The 22,123-nt window shown below is 37.1% G+C and overlaps 1 protein-coding gene across 3 annotated transcripts in view; it reads right to left on the bottom strand.

The window, feature by feature from the left end:
• The window catches only part of NBEA (neurobeachin), a 441,196-nt gene that overhangs the window by 264,143 nt on the left and 154,930 nt on the right, over positions 1-22,123 (bottom strand). For all 3 annotated transcript variants that reach the window (XM_088140729.1, XM_088140730.1, XM_088140731.1), the window contains 3 exons: positions 19,261-19,415; positions 17,733-17,859; positions 5,538-5,665 (listed from right to left, as the gene is read on the bottom strand). In XM_088140729.1, coding sequence (XP_087996855.1) covers positions 5,538-5,665; positions 17,733-17,859; positions 19,261-19,415 — 410 coding nt within the window. The remainder of the gene's footprint in view (positions 1-5,537; positions 5,666-17,732; positions 17,860-19,260; positions 19,416-22,123) is intronic.

Genomic DNA, 22,123 nt, shown 5'->3' with positions numbered 1-22,123 from the left:
AGAATAATTTTTTTCCAAAAATTTGAAATATTTGTATAATTATTCACAACATAACAGCTGTTTCTTTAGTCTAAGAAAGATTAGACACTGATAAGAAAACAGTTATCAGAAGTTATAAAAACATTTTAATTTGATCTGCTGGATGAAAGGACATTGAAATGCAGCATAGCCCTCATATGTTAGATCAAGGAAAGGGTTTATCTGTGAATCTCATTTAGAGATTACTCAATCTGAATCAGATTTGAAAGAACTGTCATGGATGGGCTGAGCATGAAGGAAGGGTAGGAGAGAAGGAGAGCAGAGGAGTGGGAGGACTGGGAAGAATGCTGGTAGAGGTGAAAAGGAAGATATGTGTAAATATGTGTGTATATCATGTTACCTGGAGAGACAAGAATGCCAACAGCACAAGGTCTTGAGTCGTAAAAGTTTCATCTTTTCACTTACACAAAGACTAAAGGCAGTAACAGTAATCACTCACCCTGATGAGTGAGCAGTGTAAACTAGTGTCCTTAAATGGTTTAGAAGCTAAAATCAAAAGATAAATATTTATATGTATATGACACATGCATGCTATATGTTATATATTTACCAAACTATTTAAGATATCTGGGCCTCTGTAGAAATGTTGCAAGAAGCTTATAGGCAGAAGGAGGAAAAGATATATATTTTGATATCCTGTACTGTGTATCATTAATAAATAAATGAATGGTTACAATCCTGTTTAAAGCTAATATGGTTTTATAATGGCTTAGTGACTTTATATCTATCTGTTCATTTAGCAGATCGATTACTATGTTGTAATATAAAATACTACATATCAAACATACAATATGATGAAACTGAAAAATTAGATGTATTTACTTGTGTTATTGTTTTAAAGAAAGGAGATACTTTTTAACTCCCTATAAATCTTAGTAATTTACATTTAGGCAAATACACAATAGCCTTTTCAACAGACAGATTAAATGTGCTGCCATCAAATATTCTATATGATAGATTTCAAAAGATCCCCATCTTTCAAAGATCTTGTCCTTATAATGGTATTGACCTTGAAACAGTGGATCATATTTTATTGCACTGTTAATTTTTACAAGAATTTTTGGCAAGATACTATCTGGCCTATTTTAAAATCAATACCAGGAAGAGATATTTCTGAATATGTTAACATTTTACTCACAGATGATAAAATTACAGTGGCAACAGTCAAATTTTTAACTATTGGTCAAACCAAGATCAAACAAGTAACACATCAATAAATTTGAGTTATAGATGTTTTATGTAATATTTTTCAATATATTTTATTTGTTAAACTGTTTTATGTAATGCCAAATTTTAGATTATATTTGTATTTTGCTATTTGGGTCTTTTGGCTGTTAATAATACTATACACACATACACACACACAACCATTTTAAAAAAGGGTATAGGCATTCAACACAACTAAATAATCAAAGCTACTTAAAAAGCCTACTGTAGTTAGGAGAAGGAAAGAATTAAACAGCAAGAAGAGGCACAGGAAAAGCTCTGGTAAACATGTGAATGATTATCTTCACACAGAAACTAGAGAAAGCCGAGAGAATGGGTAAACATCTTGGAATCATATTTTATATTTAATAAATTTGCTATCCTCCAGTCTGCTACTTTAAATTTTGGTGAGAAGTCATTTAGTTAATGGGGAGGGCCCAATACAGTTCATGTAGAATCTCAGGACAATGGGAGTCCAACAGTCACTCCATATCGAGGTAATAGCAAAAAACTTATCACTGCCCGTAGAGCAGGGTTCCTCAACCTTGGCAACTTTAAGACGGGTGGATTTCAACTCTCAGAATTCCCCAGCCAGCCTTGTTGGCTGGGGAGTTCTGGGAGTTGAAGTCCACCCATCTCAAAGTTGCCAAGGCTGAAGAACCCTGCTGTAGAGTGATTTCAATCTGAGCAGTCAAAAACAAAACAGACAAAATTGATGATTTAAAATTTAAGGTCAAGAATGCATTAGGCAGTTAGAAGAAGAAACAGAAGAAATTTGTAAGAATTTCTTCAATTCAATTAAGATGGAAGACAATAAAACTAATAAACATAGTTATAAAAAGAGGGAGAATAGCCCAAAAGTGCATGCGGACTTGGAGATTTGACTCAAGAATAAGACTATGTGCCATGACTGATAATAACCATCTACACTGCTTTTGCTTCAATCAAACAGTAATATTTGAGATTCCTATGATTAACTGCAACAAAAGAAAATGCTATAGCAAAAGTAAATGCAGTCTTACTTTTACTCTCACAACTTACACAAGCCACTTCACTGACTTGATTGTGGCATCTCTTCTCTGTATATACTTAATTGCTGGAGCTCAACAATCCCAGCTTTCACTGGGGCCTCACTTAGCTTAGTAAAAAAGGCTGCCACCATCTCCCGAGTAGATTGTTGAGACTTGTTTAGTGTGGATTACAGATCCACAGCTATAGACACAACCCTAACACTTTGAGAGGACAAAATAAATATATGTTATCAGCTGTCTTTTAGTGACAGTCAGCTTGGGTGCCCAGTAACACTCATCCTAGAATAACTAGTAATATCCAGGTAGAGAGCTAAGAATACCAGTTTAAAGTTCTTTATAGAAGTAATCAATAACACAGTTCAGCCTGCCCATTATTTTCTTGCTCACAGACTTTCCCATTGGCCCCAGTTTTAATTTCTGACTTGAAAAAACTGATAGAACAGCTAAAGGTAGGTAAAGGGAGAGGAAGTGATCATGTTATACCAGAGTCAATTAAGACAAATGTAGAATGTAGATCAATTTTTGGCTTCTATCTTCAGATGTATTTATTTATTTACTGGATACACAGGACACATCATTCTAGATGACTCTTAGTATCTTACAAAATTAAAACAGCAATAAATACAAAATGACTCCAGCGATAAAACAGTGTCAATTCAAGAGGCAAAAAACCCTGTTCAAATTCCTCAAAACTCCTGGAGCATGTCTAACCTGCTTGAAAAATTTTTAAAGAGCACTTGAAGGCTGTAACGTTGAGAGCCATTCGGATGTCCAGGGAGGATATTTTCCAAAGAGCAAGTGCTATAATAGAGAAGGTCGACCTCCTGGGCTCCATTTGATGATATTGTTTAATTGAGGAGCCCAAAGCAACCCAATCCCATCAAAATGCATTGGACAAGCAACCTTTAGGAGAGATAGGTGTCCTTTAGATAGCTAGGCCCTATACCATGTAAGTAGTGACCAGTACCTTGAACTGCACTCAGAAGGCAACTGATGTATTGATAACTCAGCAGTGGTACACAGTAACTGGGAATTGGCTATTATATTTCCCATTTTTATAAAGGTTCTGAAAATTAGACTAGCAATCATAGGCCATTCCATTTGTTGAGTATTACAGGTAGTTCTCACTTAATGACCACAATAGGGACTGGAAAATTGGTTGTTAAGTGGGGTGGTCATTAAGTGAGTCACCATGTGACTGGACCCAATTTTACAACCATTTTTACAAGGGTCATTAAGCAAATTACTGCAGTCATTAAGCAAATGGTGGTCATTAAACAAATCCAGCTTCTCCAATGGATGTTTTTTGCTGGAATTGGCTTAATGATATGTGATTCACTTAACGACAGCACTGATTCGTTTAACAACCACGGTGATTCACTTAACGACCGTCATGAAAATGGTTGCCAATCGTGATCATGTGACCACGGAGGTGGTGCAGTGGTTTGTGATGGTCATAAGTGTGAGTACAGGTTGTAAAGCACTTTTTCCAAGGCTGTCGTAACTTTGAACCATCGTTAATTGAACAGTCGTTAAGCGAGGACTATCTGTATAAGTAAACTCTGTGCCAAGCAGTTTATAATGGAAACTATTGGATTGGATAGAAAGTGAATCAATTTTAAGTGAAAAGCGAACAGGGCTTATGGCAGGTGTTGTAGAGAGTAAGGAATACACAGATATGAAGGATCTGTTGCCTCGGCAAAAGGAGCTAAAGCATTTTTAAGTCTAGAAGAAGATAACATTTGGAAACAGCTTAAACAGACACCTTCCTAATTCACTGAACTATCAGAAGGAGGATGTACAGCATAATGAGATTTGCACAATTCTGTTATTATGATCAATCTCAATAAAAGTAGTTTTAGCTTTCCTGTGGAATTGATTTCTTGGTCTGGTCTACCTAGTGGAGCTGATAGGTGTTCCCTATAGGTCATAGAATTGTGCTCCAACACCTAATCAATAAATATTGCTTGGAGTCAAAATCATCTCTATATGCCACACCACACATGTGGATGATGGAAATATTTTTGATTCCATCTCTAAAGAGAAACTTTGGGATAAACTCAGGTACACTGACATTAACAAATGGCTGCTTTTGCTTATCACCAGATTATATACCAATACCTATGTGACAGTTAGATGTAATCTGAATGGGGCACTTCCAAATATGTGTAAAAAAGATGTAAGACAATGACAGTATTTTTATGCCTTTACTTTTCAATCTTTATAGCAACACTTAAATCATTTAGGTATTTATTTATTTATTGGATTTGTAGGACACACCATTCCAGATGACTCTTAGTATCTTACAAAATTAAAGCAGCAATAAATACAAAATAATTAAAGTAGATAAAGTGCAGCAGCATCCTAATCAGCAAGCCGATTTAAGCATTCCAGTATTATTTATGCCAACGATACAATCCTTCTCTCTACAAATTTTATTGGCCTTAGGGGGACTTTGGGGATGTTAGCTCATTACAGTAGTGAAGAACATTTACACATCCATTACCAAGAGATTAAAATAATGATATTTGCCCAAAGACCGAAGTTGCACAAGTAAGACATCATCGGTAAATAGCTTAAATGCTTCAAATACCTAGGAGGTGATACACTATTCCATTCCTCAGGTAGTATGAATCACAGATGGAACATGTAACATTGGCAAAGCAAAAGCAAGTTATTGCTTTCCTGTTTGGCTGAATCAGAGACCAAGTGATTTGCCCTAGAGGGAAACTTGCTCCATATCAGTTTTTTTTTATATTATCTAAACAAAGGAGGGTATTTACAAAATCAAGATTTGCTATGTTACCACTGGCAGTTCCACAGGGCACATATAGAGTATTCTGTATTTCATATATGGACTATCTCTTCCTCTATGGATCAAGAGCAATTGAGAATGTTATCTTTATGCCTTTATATTGTAAGTTTAAAGAGATACTCAGCTTAAATATATTACTCCAATGCCATTGAAATACACTATTTTATTCTGTATTTTTATCAGATGCCATATCAACCACAATGTGGCAAAATTCCATGCAATAGCTTGCAATGTCAGAGAGAACATCTATACAAACTGTTATTGTTGACTGCATGCTACATGAATATACCTTAATTTTTTTATAGGAGTATATTAATTAGTGGTAGTGGAGTTACATGTATACGTTTAATCTGTTTGTAAACAGTTAATATAGATGGCCTTTGACTGTCATAAAAATTAATTTGAAATTTAAAGAAATAACAAAATAATTATTGAATATGCATTACCTTCTATTAGAAGCTCTTGTCCATGACTGCCCAACAATGTGCGAGATAGGAATGGAGCAAAATCCACAAAGATTTCCCGAAGAAGAGGAGCCACTTTTTCCAAAGCTCTTTCAAGCTTTGCGGTTATGCTGTTGAAAGTAGAGCACAGTAGGTGATATAAACAATGCAATCATAAAGCAGTCTAATGCTTTTTAAAATAGGTGAATAAAATAATTAGTAATATATTTTAAATTAGGACAGCGTCCTAATACTTTGTATTTAATGAATCAATCAGAAAAGGTATACCCAGTTTTCATAGATTACATAAGGATAACATATCTCTCACAAAAAAACATAATATGAAGATAAAGTCTCCTTTAAAATGATTTTGCCTCTTGGTGATCTCATGGACATATCCATATAGTTTTTTGGCACACTCTGGGTTTGCCACTGCCTAGTTCCTATTTAGCCTATAGAGATAGTCCTCAGGTTACAATGGTAATTGGGACCGGAATTTCCATCGCTAAGCAATGCAGACATAAAGCATGACTGCATCACTTAGCGATGGCAATCCCAGTAGTTCCAGTTACTGTCGTAACCCCAGGACTGTGTGGGTTGTTAAGCGGAAAGAGGTGGGAGACCCAGATAAGGAGTGGAGTGTGGGGGTGCTGCAGGTGGGCTGGTGAGGGCCACAGGTGAGCTGATAGGGACTGTGGGCAGGTGCTAGGGGGTGCAGGTGGGCTGGCGGGGGCTGTAGGTGGGCCAGCAAGGGCTGAAGGCAGGCGCTAGGGAGCTTGGGTGGGCGGGGGAGTGGTGTGGGCATGTGCTACCTGTGGGCAGGTGGGTGGGGGTTGCTATGGAATATGAGAACCCTGGGATATCATACTTCATAGCAGGACTCCTCAGGAGAAAAAGCAGTGGGAACAACTTACAGGAATGATCTGCGACCTTCCCTGCTGGTTTCCCCATTGACTTTGCTTCTGAGAAGCTGACAAGGAAGTTTGCAAACGGTGACCACATGACCATGGGATGCTGCAACTGTTGTAAGTATGAGCCAATTGTCAAGCATCCAAATCATGATCACATGATTGTGGGGGTGCTGCAACGGCCAGAACTTCAAGAACCAGGCATAAGTACCACTCCTTCAGCGCTGTCATATCTCTGAATGGTTGCTGAACAAGTGATCATAAATTGAGAACTACCTGTATCTCTGAGATTTCCTGTAGTCTCCCATTCAAGTATTAATGCTCGTCTGCCTTGCCTGCCTTCTGAAATCAGCTAAGGTCAGCAAGAGTCTATCTTCTAACCAACTACCTTTAAAATAAATGTATTTATAGCAGACTACTATAGAATGTGTTAGTCTATGGTGGTTACCAGACTCCAAATTTATAGTAAATTAATAATGTAGCTTAATGCAGGCTTTATATTTTCATAGAGTATTCTCTGTTGCTACATATTCTAATGAGAGAAAGATTAATGAAGATTCAGCTAGGTTTAAAGTTGAAGTCAACAGAGTGGGATACATATACCTGATATATCTAGTATCTTGTACTTCTAAAATCAGCAAAACATCTGACAGAATAAACTGGATTGAGAATCAACTGTTCATCAATGGAAGGGTTTGTTCCATTGGTGAATTAAGATCCAGTGGAGTTTTCCCACTGGAGGAATGAAACAAGGCATCAACTATACTCATTTCTCCTTACCTTTTCTGCCACCACATTGCTGCTGTGAACTGTTATAAAATCTGCAAATCTAGGGCAATCAACTATATATACAGTCAGGTCCAGAAATATTGGGACATCGACACAATTCTAACATCTTTGGCTCTATACACCACCACAATGGATTTGGAATGAAACAAACACAATGTGCGTTAACTGCAGACTGTCAGCTTTAATTTGAGGGTATGTACATCCAACTCAGGTGAACGGTGTAGGAATTACAACAGTTTGCATATGTGCCTCCCACTTGTGAAGGGACCAAAAGTAATTGGCTTCTCAGCTGTTCCATGGCCAGGTGTGTGATATTCCCTCAGTACCCCAATTACAATGTGCAGATAAAAGGCCCAGAGTTCATTTCAAGTGTTCTATTTGCATTTGGAATCTGTTGCTGTCAACTCTCAAGATGAGATCCAAAGAGCTGTCACTATCAGTGAAGCAAGCCATCATTAGGCTGAAGAAACAAAACAAACCCATCAGAGAGATAGCAAGAACATTAGGCGTGGTCAAAACAACTGTTTGGAACATTCTCAAAAAGAAGGAACGCACCGGTGAGCTCAGCAACACCAAAATACCCGGGAGACAACGGAAAACAACTGTGGTGGATGACCGAAGAATTCGTTCCCTGGTGAAGAAAATACCCTTCACAACAGTTGGCCAGATCAAGAACACTCTCCAGGAGGTAGGTGTATGTGTGTCAAAGTCAACAATCAAAAGAAGACTTCACCAGAGTGAATACAGAGGGTTCACCACAAGATCTAAACCATTGGTGAGCCTCAAAAACAGGAAGGCCAGATTAGAGTTTGCCAAATGACATCTAAAAAAGCCTTCACAGTTCTGGAACAACATCCTATGGACAGATGAGACCAAGATCAACTTGTACCAGAGTGATGGGAAGAGAAGAGTATGGAGAAGGAAAGGAACTGCTCATGATCCTAAGCATACCACCTCATCAGTGAAGCATGGTGGTGGTAGTGTCATGGCGTGGGCATGTATGGCTGCCAATGGAACTGGTTCTCTTGTATTTATTGATGATGTGACTGCTGACAAAAGCAGCAGGATGAATTCTGCACTGTTTCGGGCAATATTATCTGCTCACATTCAGCCAAATGCTGCAGAACTCATTGGATGGCGCTTCACAGTACAGATGGACAATGACCCAAAGCATACTGCAAAAGCAACCAAAGAGTTTTTGAAGGGACAGAAGTGGAATGTTATGCAATGGCCAAGTCAATCACCTGACCTGAATCCCATTGAGCATGCATTTCACTTGCTGAAGACAAAACTGAAGGGAAAATGCCCCAGGAACAAGCAGGAACTGAAGACAGTTGCAGTAGAGGCCTGGCAGAGCATCACCAGGGATGAAACCCAGCGTCTGGTGATGTCTATGCGTTCCAGACTTCAGGCTGTGATTGACTGCAACGGATTTGCAACCAAGTATTAAAAAGGGAAAGTTTGATGTATGATTATTATTCTGTCCCATTACTTTTGGTCCCTTAACAAGTGGGAGGCACATATGCAAACTGTTGTAATTCCTACGCCGTTCAACTGAGTTGGATGTACATACCCTCAAATTAAAGCTGACAGTCTGCAGTTAAGGCACATTGTGTTTGTTTCATTCCAAATCCATTGTGGTGGTGTATAGAGCCAAAGATGTTAGAATTGTGTTGATGTCCCAATATTTCTGGACCTGACTGTATGTAATTATTCAGGACTGTTTAAAATCAATCTAGAACCCTTATTTAAACTTCAAACAACTCTAGAAATTTTAAATTGCATTTAACTTCAATTATTAATCCCTACAAGTGTATCTTGATCTATAAATGTCTTGTGTCATGGTTCATATTATCCACACAGAACATTGTTCTTAGCTTCCAGAAGGCACCAACAAAACAAAGAAACTTATAAACACTCTTTAAAACAGAACAAATCATTAGAAATCAAAACAATCAAAATAATCAAAATAAACCATATCTGGCTAATTAAAAACAAACTTTACAACTAATACAGCTTTTCTACAAAAGATCTGCCTAAATAAAAATATTTTTGTCTGCTGGAAAAAACATCACAGAGAATTTGGCCTTACTCCACTGGAGAAGTTCCAGTGCCTTGTAACAGTGACTGTAAAGACCCTTTCTCACATGTCCATAAATGTATTTCTAATGAAGGTATAGAAAGTTTTAAGATAATTATGATAAGTATAACCTGAACCCAAAGTAGAAAGAACTTTACTGACCAAAATCTATACTGTGAACAGTCCCAAGAAACAGAAAGTAGGGAGAGAAACTATTCTGTCAGTGGAGTATGTGCCTCTTATAACTGAACCTAGTCAATAGTCTGATTATAGCTTCCTGAATGAATAGACAGTTTCAAATACTTTTTGAAGGGTGTACCACATAGAAGGTAGTCCTCAACTTACAACCATTTGTTCAGTGACTGTTCAAAGTTACAACAGTGCTGAACAAAAGGACTTACAACTGGTGCCTGAAGTTATGGCCGTTGGCACCCCTGTGGTCACCTGATGAAAATTCGGGTACTTGTCAGCCCACCCGGACTTATGACCGCAGGGGTGCTTCAACTCCTCTACCTACCTATCTCCCCCCATCTATGGCCTTTTGTCCCCTGCCGCCCTAGCTGACCTTCACCATCTTCTTGTTCCCACTGCTAACCAAGCATGCCTGGCCTGGCCCTTTGCAAGAGCTGGGGGAGATGGCCTCATGTGGCCAGCAGTTGCCTCGCAAAGGGCCAGGGCAGGCACACCTCATCAGCAGTGGGAGCAAGAAGATGGAGAAGGTCAGCTGGGGTGGTGGAGTGCTGGGCTTCCTGGGGCAGTGGCTTGCACTGCACTGCTGGGTGGTGGCTTTGTGCGATGCTGCTGGGGCTTCCTGGGGCAGCCATGGAGTGCTGCTGGGCTGGGCTGGGCTGGAGCTGGGCTGGGCTTCTCATGGCACAGGGGGGCTTCCTGGCTCTCTGTGGCTCTGTGGCTTTTTGTAGCCCCAGAGCCACAGCACACTAGGAAGTCCCTGAGCCACAGTGTATTCCTTCCCTAGCCTTCCTGAGCTCATGCCACACCTCAGCGCCCCCTCCCCGAACTTGGGCACAGCTTTGTCAGCCCTCCCAGGCCTCCTCCACCCCTGGGCTCCTTACTTGGGACTCCTGCCTCTTCCCACTTAATAACCTGTGCATCTTGGGGTTACAATGGCAACCAGGGGCACCCAGATTGCCATCGCTAAGCAATGCACTCACATGACGTTGCACTTTACAACTGCATCACTTAGCAATGGAAATTCCAGTCCCAATTGTGGTTGTAAGTTGAGGAGTACCTGTACAGTAGTCCAAATAATATGTATCTCTGATCAGACCAGGAATAGATTATTTAGGACACAAGCCTTAGCTGTGGAAACATAGTTTCTGCCACCACTGTGATGTGGACATCTTGTTTCTGAATTCAAAAGTTTGCCTAAATGGAGACTGCTCCTATTCCTATTTCCTGATTTTAATTTAATTTAGACAAGACAATTAAACAATGAAATTAATTTAATTTCATTGTTTAATTGTCTTGTCTAAATTAAGCAATTTGAATGTTCTTATCTAGTCCATTAGCAATATATAAACTTTCAGGGATTTGATAGAAAGGCAAGATAAAGTTTAATGTCACCTTCATATTGATAACATCAAACTATTAAAATAACACACAATCTTCCTCTGCATTTTCCTCTGTATCTAAAATAGCATATGGGTACCAGCTGAAATCCTAAGGAACATCATAGGCCAATGATACTGAAGACTCCCAGCACTTCTCTCAACTATCCCTCTATGGGGTGGAGCTACCATTAAATAGATTGTCAAAATCCCATCCAACCTAGGCAATTCATAAGGCTGCTACTGTTATCAAAAGCAGCTGAGACAGTCAAAAGGACAAATAAAGGATATACGCTCTCTAGTTCCTGGCATATATCATACATCAAAGTGACCAAAGCAGTGTCTGTCCCATAACTAAGCCTGAGTTGTTGTACTCTTTTAGGCCATAGAGCTTAATATATTTTTTTAATTGGACACTGGTCAGAAGCAGAAAATAATAAACCATAAAACATAGTGATTTAGCAATGCATAGTCTGTTTAAATATTACACAGGGTGGGCAGTTTCATGGCTGGAACAAATAGACCTCTGGCTTGGCTTAGATCAGAAATGATGTTGTCCACTATGTCCTTCAGGAAATTTCTGAACTCTGTGTTCATATGTAAAGGGCAAGGTTTTATGTTTGTGGAAATGGAAATAGATTTCTACCACTTGTATAAGAGATCTGCATAAAGAGGTATATTTAATATTTGTGAAACCTAACATAAAAACAGAATTTAACTACTGAATATTTAAGAATCAGAAAGACATGATGAGTGCATGTTATCTGCCAAAACCAACTTGAATTGTGTGAGTGGGGAAGAGTACTGTATCATTTCATATAGATAGATCAATTGGTCCAGGTGATAAAGATATAATCATATTTAAAGAACTATACTCTGTAACTGGAAACTCAGCTTAAACACATTATTGATCACCACTTAATACTGAATAATCAGCAAAGGTATTTTTATTACAGTTATAATTTGTTGATAAACATTTAGTTAACCATATATTTTAATCTGGATTGAACAACTTTTAGGAATTTCTAAATCTTTTGACATTTCAAGTATTAGAAGACAGAACTAAACTAAATGGTCTTTCCAGTCCTATCATTCAATGATTCTTAAATTGGGTACAATAAACTACCCAAACATTGTACTGCAAAGTATAGTTTTAAGTTTTCTGACACTTGACAATGGCCAGAAAATATGCTATGTCCTGTTTCCACACTGTTCCAAATGTTTTCATCAAAGATAAAATAGGCTACTACTGTACAGACATTCCCAAACTCTGTAGTGCTATGATTCACCCTTCCCAAATAATGTATGAATGTGTTATTCTATCTCCCACCCCTTCAAATTAATATAATTCATGAGTTCTTCTTCGGTAGTGACTATACCAGCTATCAGTATGGCATAAAATGGGTTCCTTATCACTTTACCACTACACCACTATGAGTTCTGGGACAACTCTGTACTCACATGTATCTCTTGTATAACCTTTCTAGCTGCCATTGGCCACAAACGTACCTACCCCATTCCATCTTTGGCAGGCAAGATAAAAAAAGTTCCACTCGGGTCTTCAAAGGAACGGCCACAAAAATTGGGGTGTCCAGATTGTAGCCCCCTTCCTCTACTCATAGTTCTTTGCCATCTAAACACCATATCCTCATAAAGAAGCTGCACCTATTTTCACACCTGTGATGTTAATACTCAGCATTCCTGATATGCCCCTTCCCCACCGCCCCATACCTAATGGCCTAAGGGACAGGGATTGTGATGACATGTTTTTATTCATCCAAGGCACACTTATGATGGCACCCTAAAACAGGCTACTTGACCCTAATGCCTTGAGAAGGTGCATTTTTCAGCACCAAAAGATCAACACAATCTTGGGTGGGGAATAAGATAAGGCCAGTCTTATTATGGGACAAAGGAGCTGCCAGTGTGGTGTGCTGTCAACTTAAACTGTAGGAAAGGACAGAATGGAGTTCTAAGGATCTTCAAACAAGAGGTGCAACTATAACACTCCATCCTCATTCACAATTTCTTTGTCCCTGGCAGTGTTCTGGGCAATGTGGCTAAGACTGTTGGTCTGGAGCTTCTGTTGGAATTTGAAGTATGGCAGCTGCCCTGTCCTGCAGCCCCCTGCCCTGTCCTGCAGCCCTCTTCTGCTTTCCTGACTCAGTTTGTAGGGCCAGTAGTATCACCATCTCCCTTCCCTCAGCACCCACAAGTTCCTTGGATTTCTCTTTGGGCATCCAGATGTGGCCACATTAATCTCCCCTTTCCTGTTAGTGTCACAAAATTTATCATGAGGCTGCTGCCTGTTCCCATCCAATGCACCTCTTTTTCACCTTGAACCACTGTCAAAAAGTGTCCCTTTTCAGCTGCCCTTTATTCCCAGTCAGCTCAGCAAATTCATGTTGAGCAATATACAGGCTCAGAAAGAGCTCATGACTGAGGACATTATTTAAATTAAGTAATAACCAATTCCTAAGCAGATAAGAGATAGGGCACGATAAGCAGCAGGAGGCAGGACTAGTAGGATCAATAAGCTGTGGTATCTCACAGTGTATTGATCATTCCTGCTCAGCAATCTGAGTGGTAGACATGGAGAACCACAAAGTGCTTAGTTCCTGGTATTTATAGACTGGCATCACCAGGCACCTTCAAAATCACTATGCTTCAGTGGTTTGTCCTTTTTATATAAATAATAATTTTATTAAAATTTGCAGTTACAAAGATAAAAGACTAATACAAACTAAAAAAAGTATAAAAGAATGAAAAAGGGGATAGAAAGTGCAGAAAAAAATATAAAGAAGAATAGAAGGAAAAAATAAGAATATAGTAACGGAAAAGAAAAGAAATTTATAAAGAAATGACTTCCCCTTCTTCACAAGTACAAACAATTTAGTAACTTATCACCTTCTCTAATAAAACAAAAAATCTCTTCTTCCCATATCTCATCTCTTATCTATAAACAAATTCTTAAAGCCTTATCATTCAGTCCTAGTCAACAAAAGTCCACTAAGGATTTCTGATTCTGGATTTACAAAAGAGACTTGTCAAAGTTTTGAAGGATTTGCTGAGAAAAGACAAAGAGAAAAAGAAAAGAAATCAAATTCTGGGATATTATTTAAAGAGATTAAAGATCATGATTGTTAAATCAAAAGGAAGGAATATAAAGTTGGTTAATTTGATCAAGATTAAAATATGCATGTTGCTGTTTCTGGTAACCCTTAATGGATTTTTGCTGACTAGGACCGAATGACAAAGCTTTAAAGATTTGGAAAAAAGATTCTTTGTTGTAGTTTTAGAGAAAGCCATAAAGTAAAGGGAAGGAATATAAATTTGGTTTATTTGATAGAGGTGAAAATATATTTGTTGTTTTCTGTTGTTTGTCCTAAGTATGCTGTCTGCCATGCCCTACTGTGTATATAACACACCTATCAACTCCTCCCCTACACCATCTCTGAATCCAAGGCTGCGACCAAGAGTGCTTAGTTTAGGGCCCATTCTGTCAAACTGTTGGCACAGGCTAAGATTGGTCACACACCTGCCTAGCTAGGTGAAAGTTTGTGGTGCCCAGAGTTGATGGGATGTGGTATAAAGGACCTGGCCTTGTCCATGCAGTATGCAACTGGGTCTGGCAGCTCAGAAAAGAAATACCTATTTGTGCCAGGAGCCCAGAGGTGAATTTCATGGGGTAGACAAGCACATGCACAGCCTGATCCTTATTAGACTAAGCTCCAGGGTTTCTTTCTTGCTCTGCTTGGCAAGCTAGGTGTCAGCCTGAGAACCTCTGGGCTAACATATTAGATTACTGGTAGAAAGGAATTACATTGGCATAAATCATTCTAGCAAAATATTTGGATTAAGCAAATTGTAATCCAAGAATGTTTATGCTATAATTCATTAGTTAATCTTTTTGGTGCCTCGAGACTCTGCTGTTTCTGTTTAGATTTGTATGCAGACGCCAGTTTGCAGTTCTAAATAGTTAGAACAGTTAGAACCACTATTAAGAATACAGAGGTTCGAAACACGGACTAGGGAAAGAGAGGGGATTACAGTGTTATAGCCCAGAGTTGACTTATTTCTTTCAGTAGATTTTCTATCAGTAAATTATAGGGCTAAATGAACTGCAAAATCAGGCCTCCCTGTTCATATGATACAGCCAATCTCTAATGCAAGCTATCTAGGTGGTAAAAGAGGCACTGAAGCTGTCACTCTATTGCACTGCCAACCAGGCAGAGGAAACATTGAGTTGCTGTATCTTCCTTTAAACTGTTTTTCTCTTGTTTAATCTCTTCCAAAAGCCCCATGATACTATGCAGCCTTACAAGATCACTGTTCCAAACTGTTAAGAAGTTGCATTTTGTCCAGTTCAACCAACCATTTCCTTTTCAGTTATTCCCCCCCCCCCCGAAAAAAATGCTATTCTCCTACTCCAAAGCTATAAAATATATTAGCAACCCAAAAGAAAGAATAGAGAAAAACTTCTACTCTTTGTAATTATTGGAACTCTCCCCTTGCCTTTCAGGGGGAAAGTTCCAATAATCAAATGCTAGTAATGGCCAGTGTTATATAGGTCAAAAGCACATATATAACACTGGCCATTACTAGCATTTGATTTTTCCTCTTATGGCATTTATTTCATAGTAATGCTCTTGCAAAATCATTCTGTCATTTTAACAAGAAGTACCACAAAGCAGTCGTGAAGGAGAGTAGAAAGAATTATGCTGACTCCTGACATCCCATAGCACATATTTTAGAAGGTTACGTATGTTCTTAATATAGATGTGACATTTTTAAAAATGAAGGTTTTCCTAAAACTCTTCTTGTAGAGAAGAGGTTTTCTGCCCACAGTATATTGTTCAACAGATTTAAATTATCTCTGGAAACACGGAAAAAAATTAGCATTAGGGAATTAGTAATTTCTTATTTTACTGTTTAAACTACATGTAACTGCATTATAGAAACTGCAAGAAAATGGAAGTCCTTTTATGAAAAATAATACTTCATATATAATTCAGTTTCTGAAACACTGGCAACCACAGAGAACATTCCAAGACTAACATCTTACACTGAATTCAATGGTCTTTTTTCTAAGCAGAAATATAAAGGTCACACTGTGAATCATAGAGGAACTATACAATACCATTTCATCTTTTGTAATAATGTTTAAATAAATATAGTTATAAAATTGCAAAATAAAATTAACATAAATAAGATAACTGAAAAAAGCCAGTCATGCATCTCAGGCCTATTATAAATGACATCAAGCAACAACAAACTTGGATATGCGATCCATTCATACTCTTTGCAGAGTTGAAGCGCAGATAGGTAACAGCTGGTGTTCTACTACAAACCACAAGAACAGCATGTAATAAGCAAAGGTTTATGTTCATTATTATATCTTAGGGAAAAATGCAATCAGATTTCTCACATTGCCGAAATAATATAAGATGCAGAACAAATTCCATCTGTTTGCAACATGATTAACAACGTCTCTAAATCTCAATACAGATACAATTTACTGAGTGGAAAAATAATCCCCTTTTTCTATGTATCACATCATTCAATTAAAGGTAGAACTTAGGGACATTTATCTTAACTCAGTCTCCTATAAATCAAGTCATTATTCCTTACATTAAATAACTCTAGCAAAATATTTATCCAGCATATTACAATTATTTAATGCAGACAATCCTGTAATTGGTTGCCAATATGATCCATTGTTTATATCAAGGACTATCATAAGTACCCTAATAAGTGACTCAGTCCATAACTTTTTCTCCTAACCTAAATAGAATGACTTTTACCTTCCTTCCATGTTCTGCCCTAAAATGCAGCCTTACAAACAAGCAGAGGAGAAAATGTTGTAGGTTGTGAGAAAACAAAACATAAATAAAGGATCTATCTTTGAAACTCATTTAAAATGAAAACTGGATCAATTGTATTTCTTTTTGTAAGTACTATCTAAGGTATAATTAGTGATTCTGTGTAAGTCTGAAGTCATCAAGAGACAACTCTAACAATTAACTTTGTTGCTGCTACTGTAACTTAAGGAACTTAAAGTTGAAAACTTGGAAGTTAATATTTCCGATAAAAGAAAAGCTTATAAGCGGAAAGTAACATTTGAGATAAAATTTTCTCAGGAAATTTGTGAATCCAGGAAATTAAATCCTTTAATTTTAAAAAAATTAAAGTATCCTCTATAGTATATTTTCTTTATTTCAAAATTTACATTTATTTATTTATCAAATGTATATAGCCGCCCATCTCATATATATGACTCTGGGCAGCTTACAAACAATTAAAACAAATATTAAAAAAAACAAAAAAGAACAGAACAATTTAAAAAACAAGAAAAAACAATATAAAAGCATATAAAAATCATCATAAAATTCATAGCTGAGATAATCACATCTAACATTAACATTCAGTACAACCACTGTGCCAGCTGTGCCACATTTCCTGGTCCCCATGCCAGCAGGGCCTTTATATATAAACATTTACAAATTTATATATTTACATCAGCAATGTTAGCTATATGAGAAAAGACCTAAGCAGAAAGAAGATTGTTTTGATCTTGTGCCTCCTTCCTTCCTTCTATCCTCCCTCCCACACATTACTTTAATTCAAGGGAAAATGCACAACCAATACTTTTTAACAGCATGAAATGTTGTCCAATTAACTGGTTGATTAATTAATTAGAATCATGATTACAGCCCACATTTGTACTTCAGTGAGTTCTCAAGGAAGTCCATTTTATTTCAAAGACCTAGAAGACTTTGCAAAGATATCCACTGCTAGCAAGTTCTAAACCATCTACCTTCTATCCACCTCTAGACTAATCTATAAAATATACCTCATGTTTTCAGCTGAATCCTCTGGCATTGGTGCAACAGTTTGAACAGCAGGAAGATTCTTACTAGTAGCACCATTCACAAAACTAGATGACGATGATGATGATGAAGATCCCGAATCCACTGCACCTATCCACCAAAATAGAGTGTATTTAGTCTGAAAAACAATGCATCAACTTCACAGTAAATCATAATGCATCTATTTTCTAAGCACTGTAACTCTGGGACACTATTATTTATAGACAACATTTCTCTGTCACAAAGAGCTGGCAACTAATAATTAAAAATCGAATTGGATAAATTTAAATAATTTATTCAATCAGAGGGTACTCCAAAAATCAGTTTAAATCATTAATTCTTTTCTTAAGTATAGACTAATATTCTATATTATAGATACGTACTTTCAAGTACTCTCACAATTATGTATGGAAAAGACTCTGAGACAAAATTATTTAAATTATCATCTAGAAAATCATCTAGAATATCTTGCCCATATCCAATTTATAATCCAAATGTTTAAAAAGTGTTATAACTATACTATAACTATATTACACAGAGACACAAACACACATACCACTTTTGAACAAAGTGTCAAACCCATTTCAGTGATTTAAACAAACATTAATTATAAAACTCAAGGCTAAGATATTATCGTTTTAAAAATTACCACCATAAAAACAGCAATAAGCATTTTTAGTATCATCTAGTGCTAATGAAAATAAAAATGAACATGTGGAGGTATCTGGTCTCCATAAACCAATAAGATGACAACTATACCCTTCAGTAAATTAGCCACTACTCTGGTTACATCTAGTTAAAATCCCTAAGAAATATTATAAACTGGATGCTCTGAAAATATGTGTTTAAAATTACTATAAACAGATGTTGGTCTATGTTTGTGGCAAATACTGGAGATACAGAGAAAATGAAAATATGTGAACCCAAATGATACCATTTGCACCAATGCAGCTGGCATTCAGAAAGGAATAATCTACCGTTATAATGAAATCGATGTGCAGTGCCCTTGATTAGTGATCCTATTATTAAGCATTTGGCCATGCTGTACAGTTTTTTTTAGAATACACTCATTTCAGTAAGCATTTCCACTGGGAAATTTTTCATAAAAGCTTTTAAATATCTCTTCCAAGATATTTTAAATTAATGTCTACTCAGGTGGATTCAAGCGGGGAAAACCTATGAACTGATTTAAAAAAAAAAAAAGTCAAGGACTGCTGAGATACATTAAGGGCATTTTCACATAGCAGATTCAGCTTATAATGTTTACATTCCTCAACAATTTTTTCCCCCTTTTTCCAACCACTAACTGAATTGCTTAATTTAGAAGATAACATGTTCTTAAGAAAATGTTTTGGGTGAAAATGATCTTTTCAGTTGTCTGCTCATTAGGGAGTGAGAATGCTTAAAGGTGTTTATTACATCAGGATTTCAGTTGTAAGAAAGATACCAAAAGCAAACAAACACAAGCAGAAAGAAAAAGACAAAATTCACAAAAATATCTAAAGACAATACCTGTTGTATTTATCATACTTTTTGGGGTAGCTCCTGTGGCAGCAAATATATTTGGTGTACTGCTTGGGGGTAGTCCACCTCCAGCTGTGGCCGTTCCAACTGTGGTGACTGCTAGACTTCCAGGAGGAGGCTTTTTCACTGGAACTACAACACTTCTACAGAGGAAAAAAAATCAGTGCAAAATCAGGAAATTTCACTGAGAAAAAAAATGCCTTTTCCCTCCCCTACACATACATAGGAGGAAGAAATCAATGTATTATTATTACAGAAATAAAACATCAAAACAAACATAAAACTTATAGGATGTTAAAAAGAAAGAAAACAGGGACAAAAGCAATTTTAAAAAATTAAAGCACTTGTGGGAACACATATAAGATTTGAAGGAGTGATTAAAAACATTTTAAACATCAATATTAAAAATGTGTACCTAGAAGGACATTTGTAGAGAGAAAGGTAATATATTTTAAAACATTATAAATATAGTGCATAAATAGCTTTAATTTTTTTAACCATTTCTGAAATTAGCCACATTTCATCTTTCAACTCATGTCCATTAAAATGATAAAAACATTTTGATATTTTGATGAAAATGTATCTTTAACTTTCTTTAACTTTGAAATGATCTCAACAATCAGTAACTTGATTTAGGGCTACCTGATCTGGGCTGCAAAAAATCCAGATGACCACTAGAAGACAGCAAAAGAACAAAAAAGCTCTTAACTCTTTGCTGCTGTTTAGGGATGGTCCAGATTTTTGCGGCTCAGATCTCATAGCCTTATGTTGTTACTTCCGCTTATGGCGTTGCTGCTCATATCTCCAAATACAACAATAATACATTTACGTAGAATTAGTTAATTAAAATTATTCATTCCAGCAGTGCCATAACCATAGTATTATATTACTATAACATCTTTAATGTGCCTTGTGCATTATGTGTGGTAAATGGATACAGAAAGGTTTACAACTAGAGATAATTACAGTATACATTTTGATGGAGTATGATGTAACAAAGAGAAAATTCAATAGACAACGTAGGCAAAGTGTAGAACTAAATTATTAAGTTAAAGGTTTTATAGACATAGTGGATTCAAGGAAAGGGTCTGAGACATGCATTTAATGAAGAGTTCCAGGAATAACAGAGAAGCCTAGAAGAACGCCCATCTCTATGTTGTATCATCAGGAGTGGGGGTGGGGAGTGTCTCCAGGAGGGATGAGCAAAGAACAACAGGAGTGTACACCAAGAGTATATACTCCCAGCAGAATTTTCCAAGGTACGAAAGTCATCCCAGCTGCCCAGCTAAAGCAAGCAAGCACCTATATCAGGCAGCAACAATATAGGAAAATGCTGGAGGCAGATGATCACTTTAGTGACAATGGGAAAGGCATAATTTCATATTGTGCAGGAGAAGGCAAAGGCAAATCACTTCTGTATTTTACCCAAAAAACCTAAATGGATAGGCAAAATTAAGCGATTAACCATATAGTACTTCATGGTGAGCCCCTTAGGTCGGATGGCGCTCAACATAGTACTGAGGGAGAGCTGTGTATCTGAGAGTACTGGTGTTTATTGATGCAGCTAGATTAAAGCCTTCCAGATGTCTAGTTGCTAATGTTGCCATGCAAGAAAAGGAAAATCCAAAGTTGCAAAAACGCAATTACAGTGGGGACATAGAATATAAGAAGCATAAACATGGGAAAGCTCCACACAGTGAAAGATGAAATGAATTGGACTATACGCTGACATCTTGGGCATAAGCAAATTGAAATGGGCTGGAACTGGAAGATCATACCGTTTACTACTCAGGACATGAAAAAGAAAGAATGAACAGTGTTGCTTGGAAGGTTATAGCAAAGGTGCTACTTAGGTATAATGCAGTCAGTGACTGAATAATATCAATTAAATTTCATGGACAACCATTTAATATCATGATTATCCAACTTTGGGCTCTAACCATTGATGCAGAAGAAGAGGAGATTGATGGGTTTTATGGTCAAGTTCAATCTGAAATCAAGAGAAATGCAAGCAAGGTGTGTTGCTTGTGCTTGGAAACTAGAAAGCCAAAATTGGAAATAGTAGGAAGAAAACCTAGTTAGACTATATGGTCAAAGGAAACGGGGGGGGGGGAGGAGCATGAGAAAGACAACAATTTCTGATCCAATGATTTCTTCATTGCTAACACAATTTTCAAACAAACAAAATGGTGCCTATATACATGGGCATCACCCAATGGAGCACAAAGAAATGAAATTGTATTATTGGTACCAGGAGGTAGAAAAGCACAGTTAACAGCAAAGAGCCAGTGGCTGACAGTGGAAAAGATCACTAGTGGCTCACATGCAAGTTCCAAGTGAAACTAAAACAGAATAACAGTTGGTCATTTAACTAGACTGTCCTCAGTGTCTGTAATTTAAAACAATTTTAATGTTAATAGCATGAAATTTACAGAATATCAAGTTTTGGTTTAAAACGGGAATGCACATTTCAATCAACATACATCAAACCATAGAGCTTAAATACTAAAAAACAAAGCAAAAAAACATTTCTAACATTTGCTTCATGTAAAAGCTAGTATATTCACCATGGACAGCTTCTCCATCTTCTGTTCTGCTAGAAGCAGTATTTTGAGCATTTAGGCAACAGTTACCAAAAAGAAACTGTTTTCAGAAACCACATACTATTTCTTCTGTATGTTTCTTTGGAGTAATCAACCAATCTATTTTCTAAATTGATATGAGTTTCAAAAGGTGGTTGGGGGCCGGGAGAAAGCATAATTTTAAAAACCAAATTTAGGGTTCATGCTTTTAGATTGTGAATTTAGCCTGCTTTTATATGTACAGACCCTGCAGTCCTACTTTTTTTTAG

This window comes from Python bivittatus, unplaced genomic scaffold, assembly GCF_059951505.1.
Source record: "Python bivittatus isolate LINGU-HERP-01145 unplaced genomic scaffold, Pbiv_v1 ctg000340_np1212, whole genome shotgun sequence".
NCBI classification, from domain to species: domain Eukaryota; kingdom Metazoa; phylum Chordata; class Lepidosauria; order Squamata; family Pythonidae; genus Python; species Python bivittatus.
Note: the sequence above shows the minus strand (reverse complement) of the source record. Positions and strands in the feature narration are given on the sequence as shown.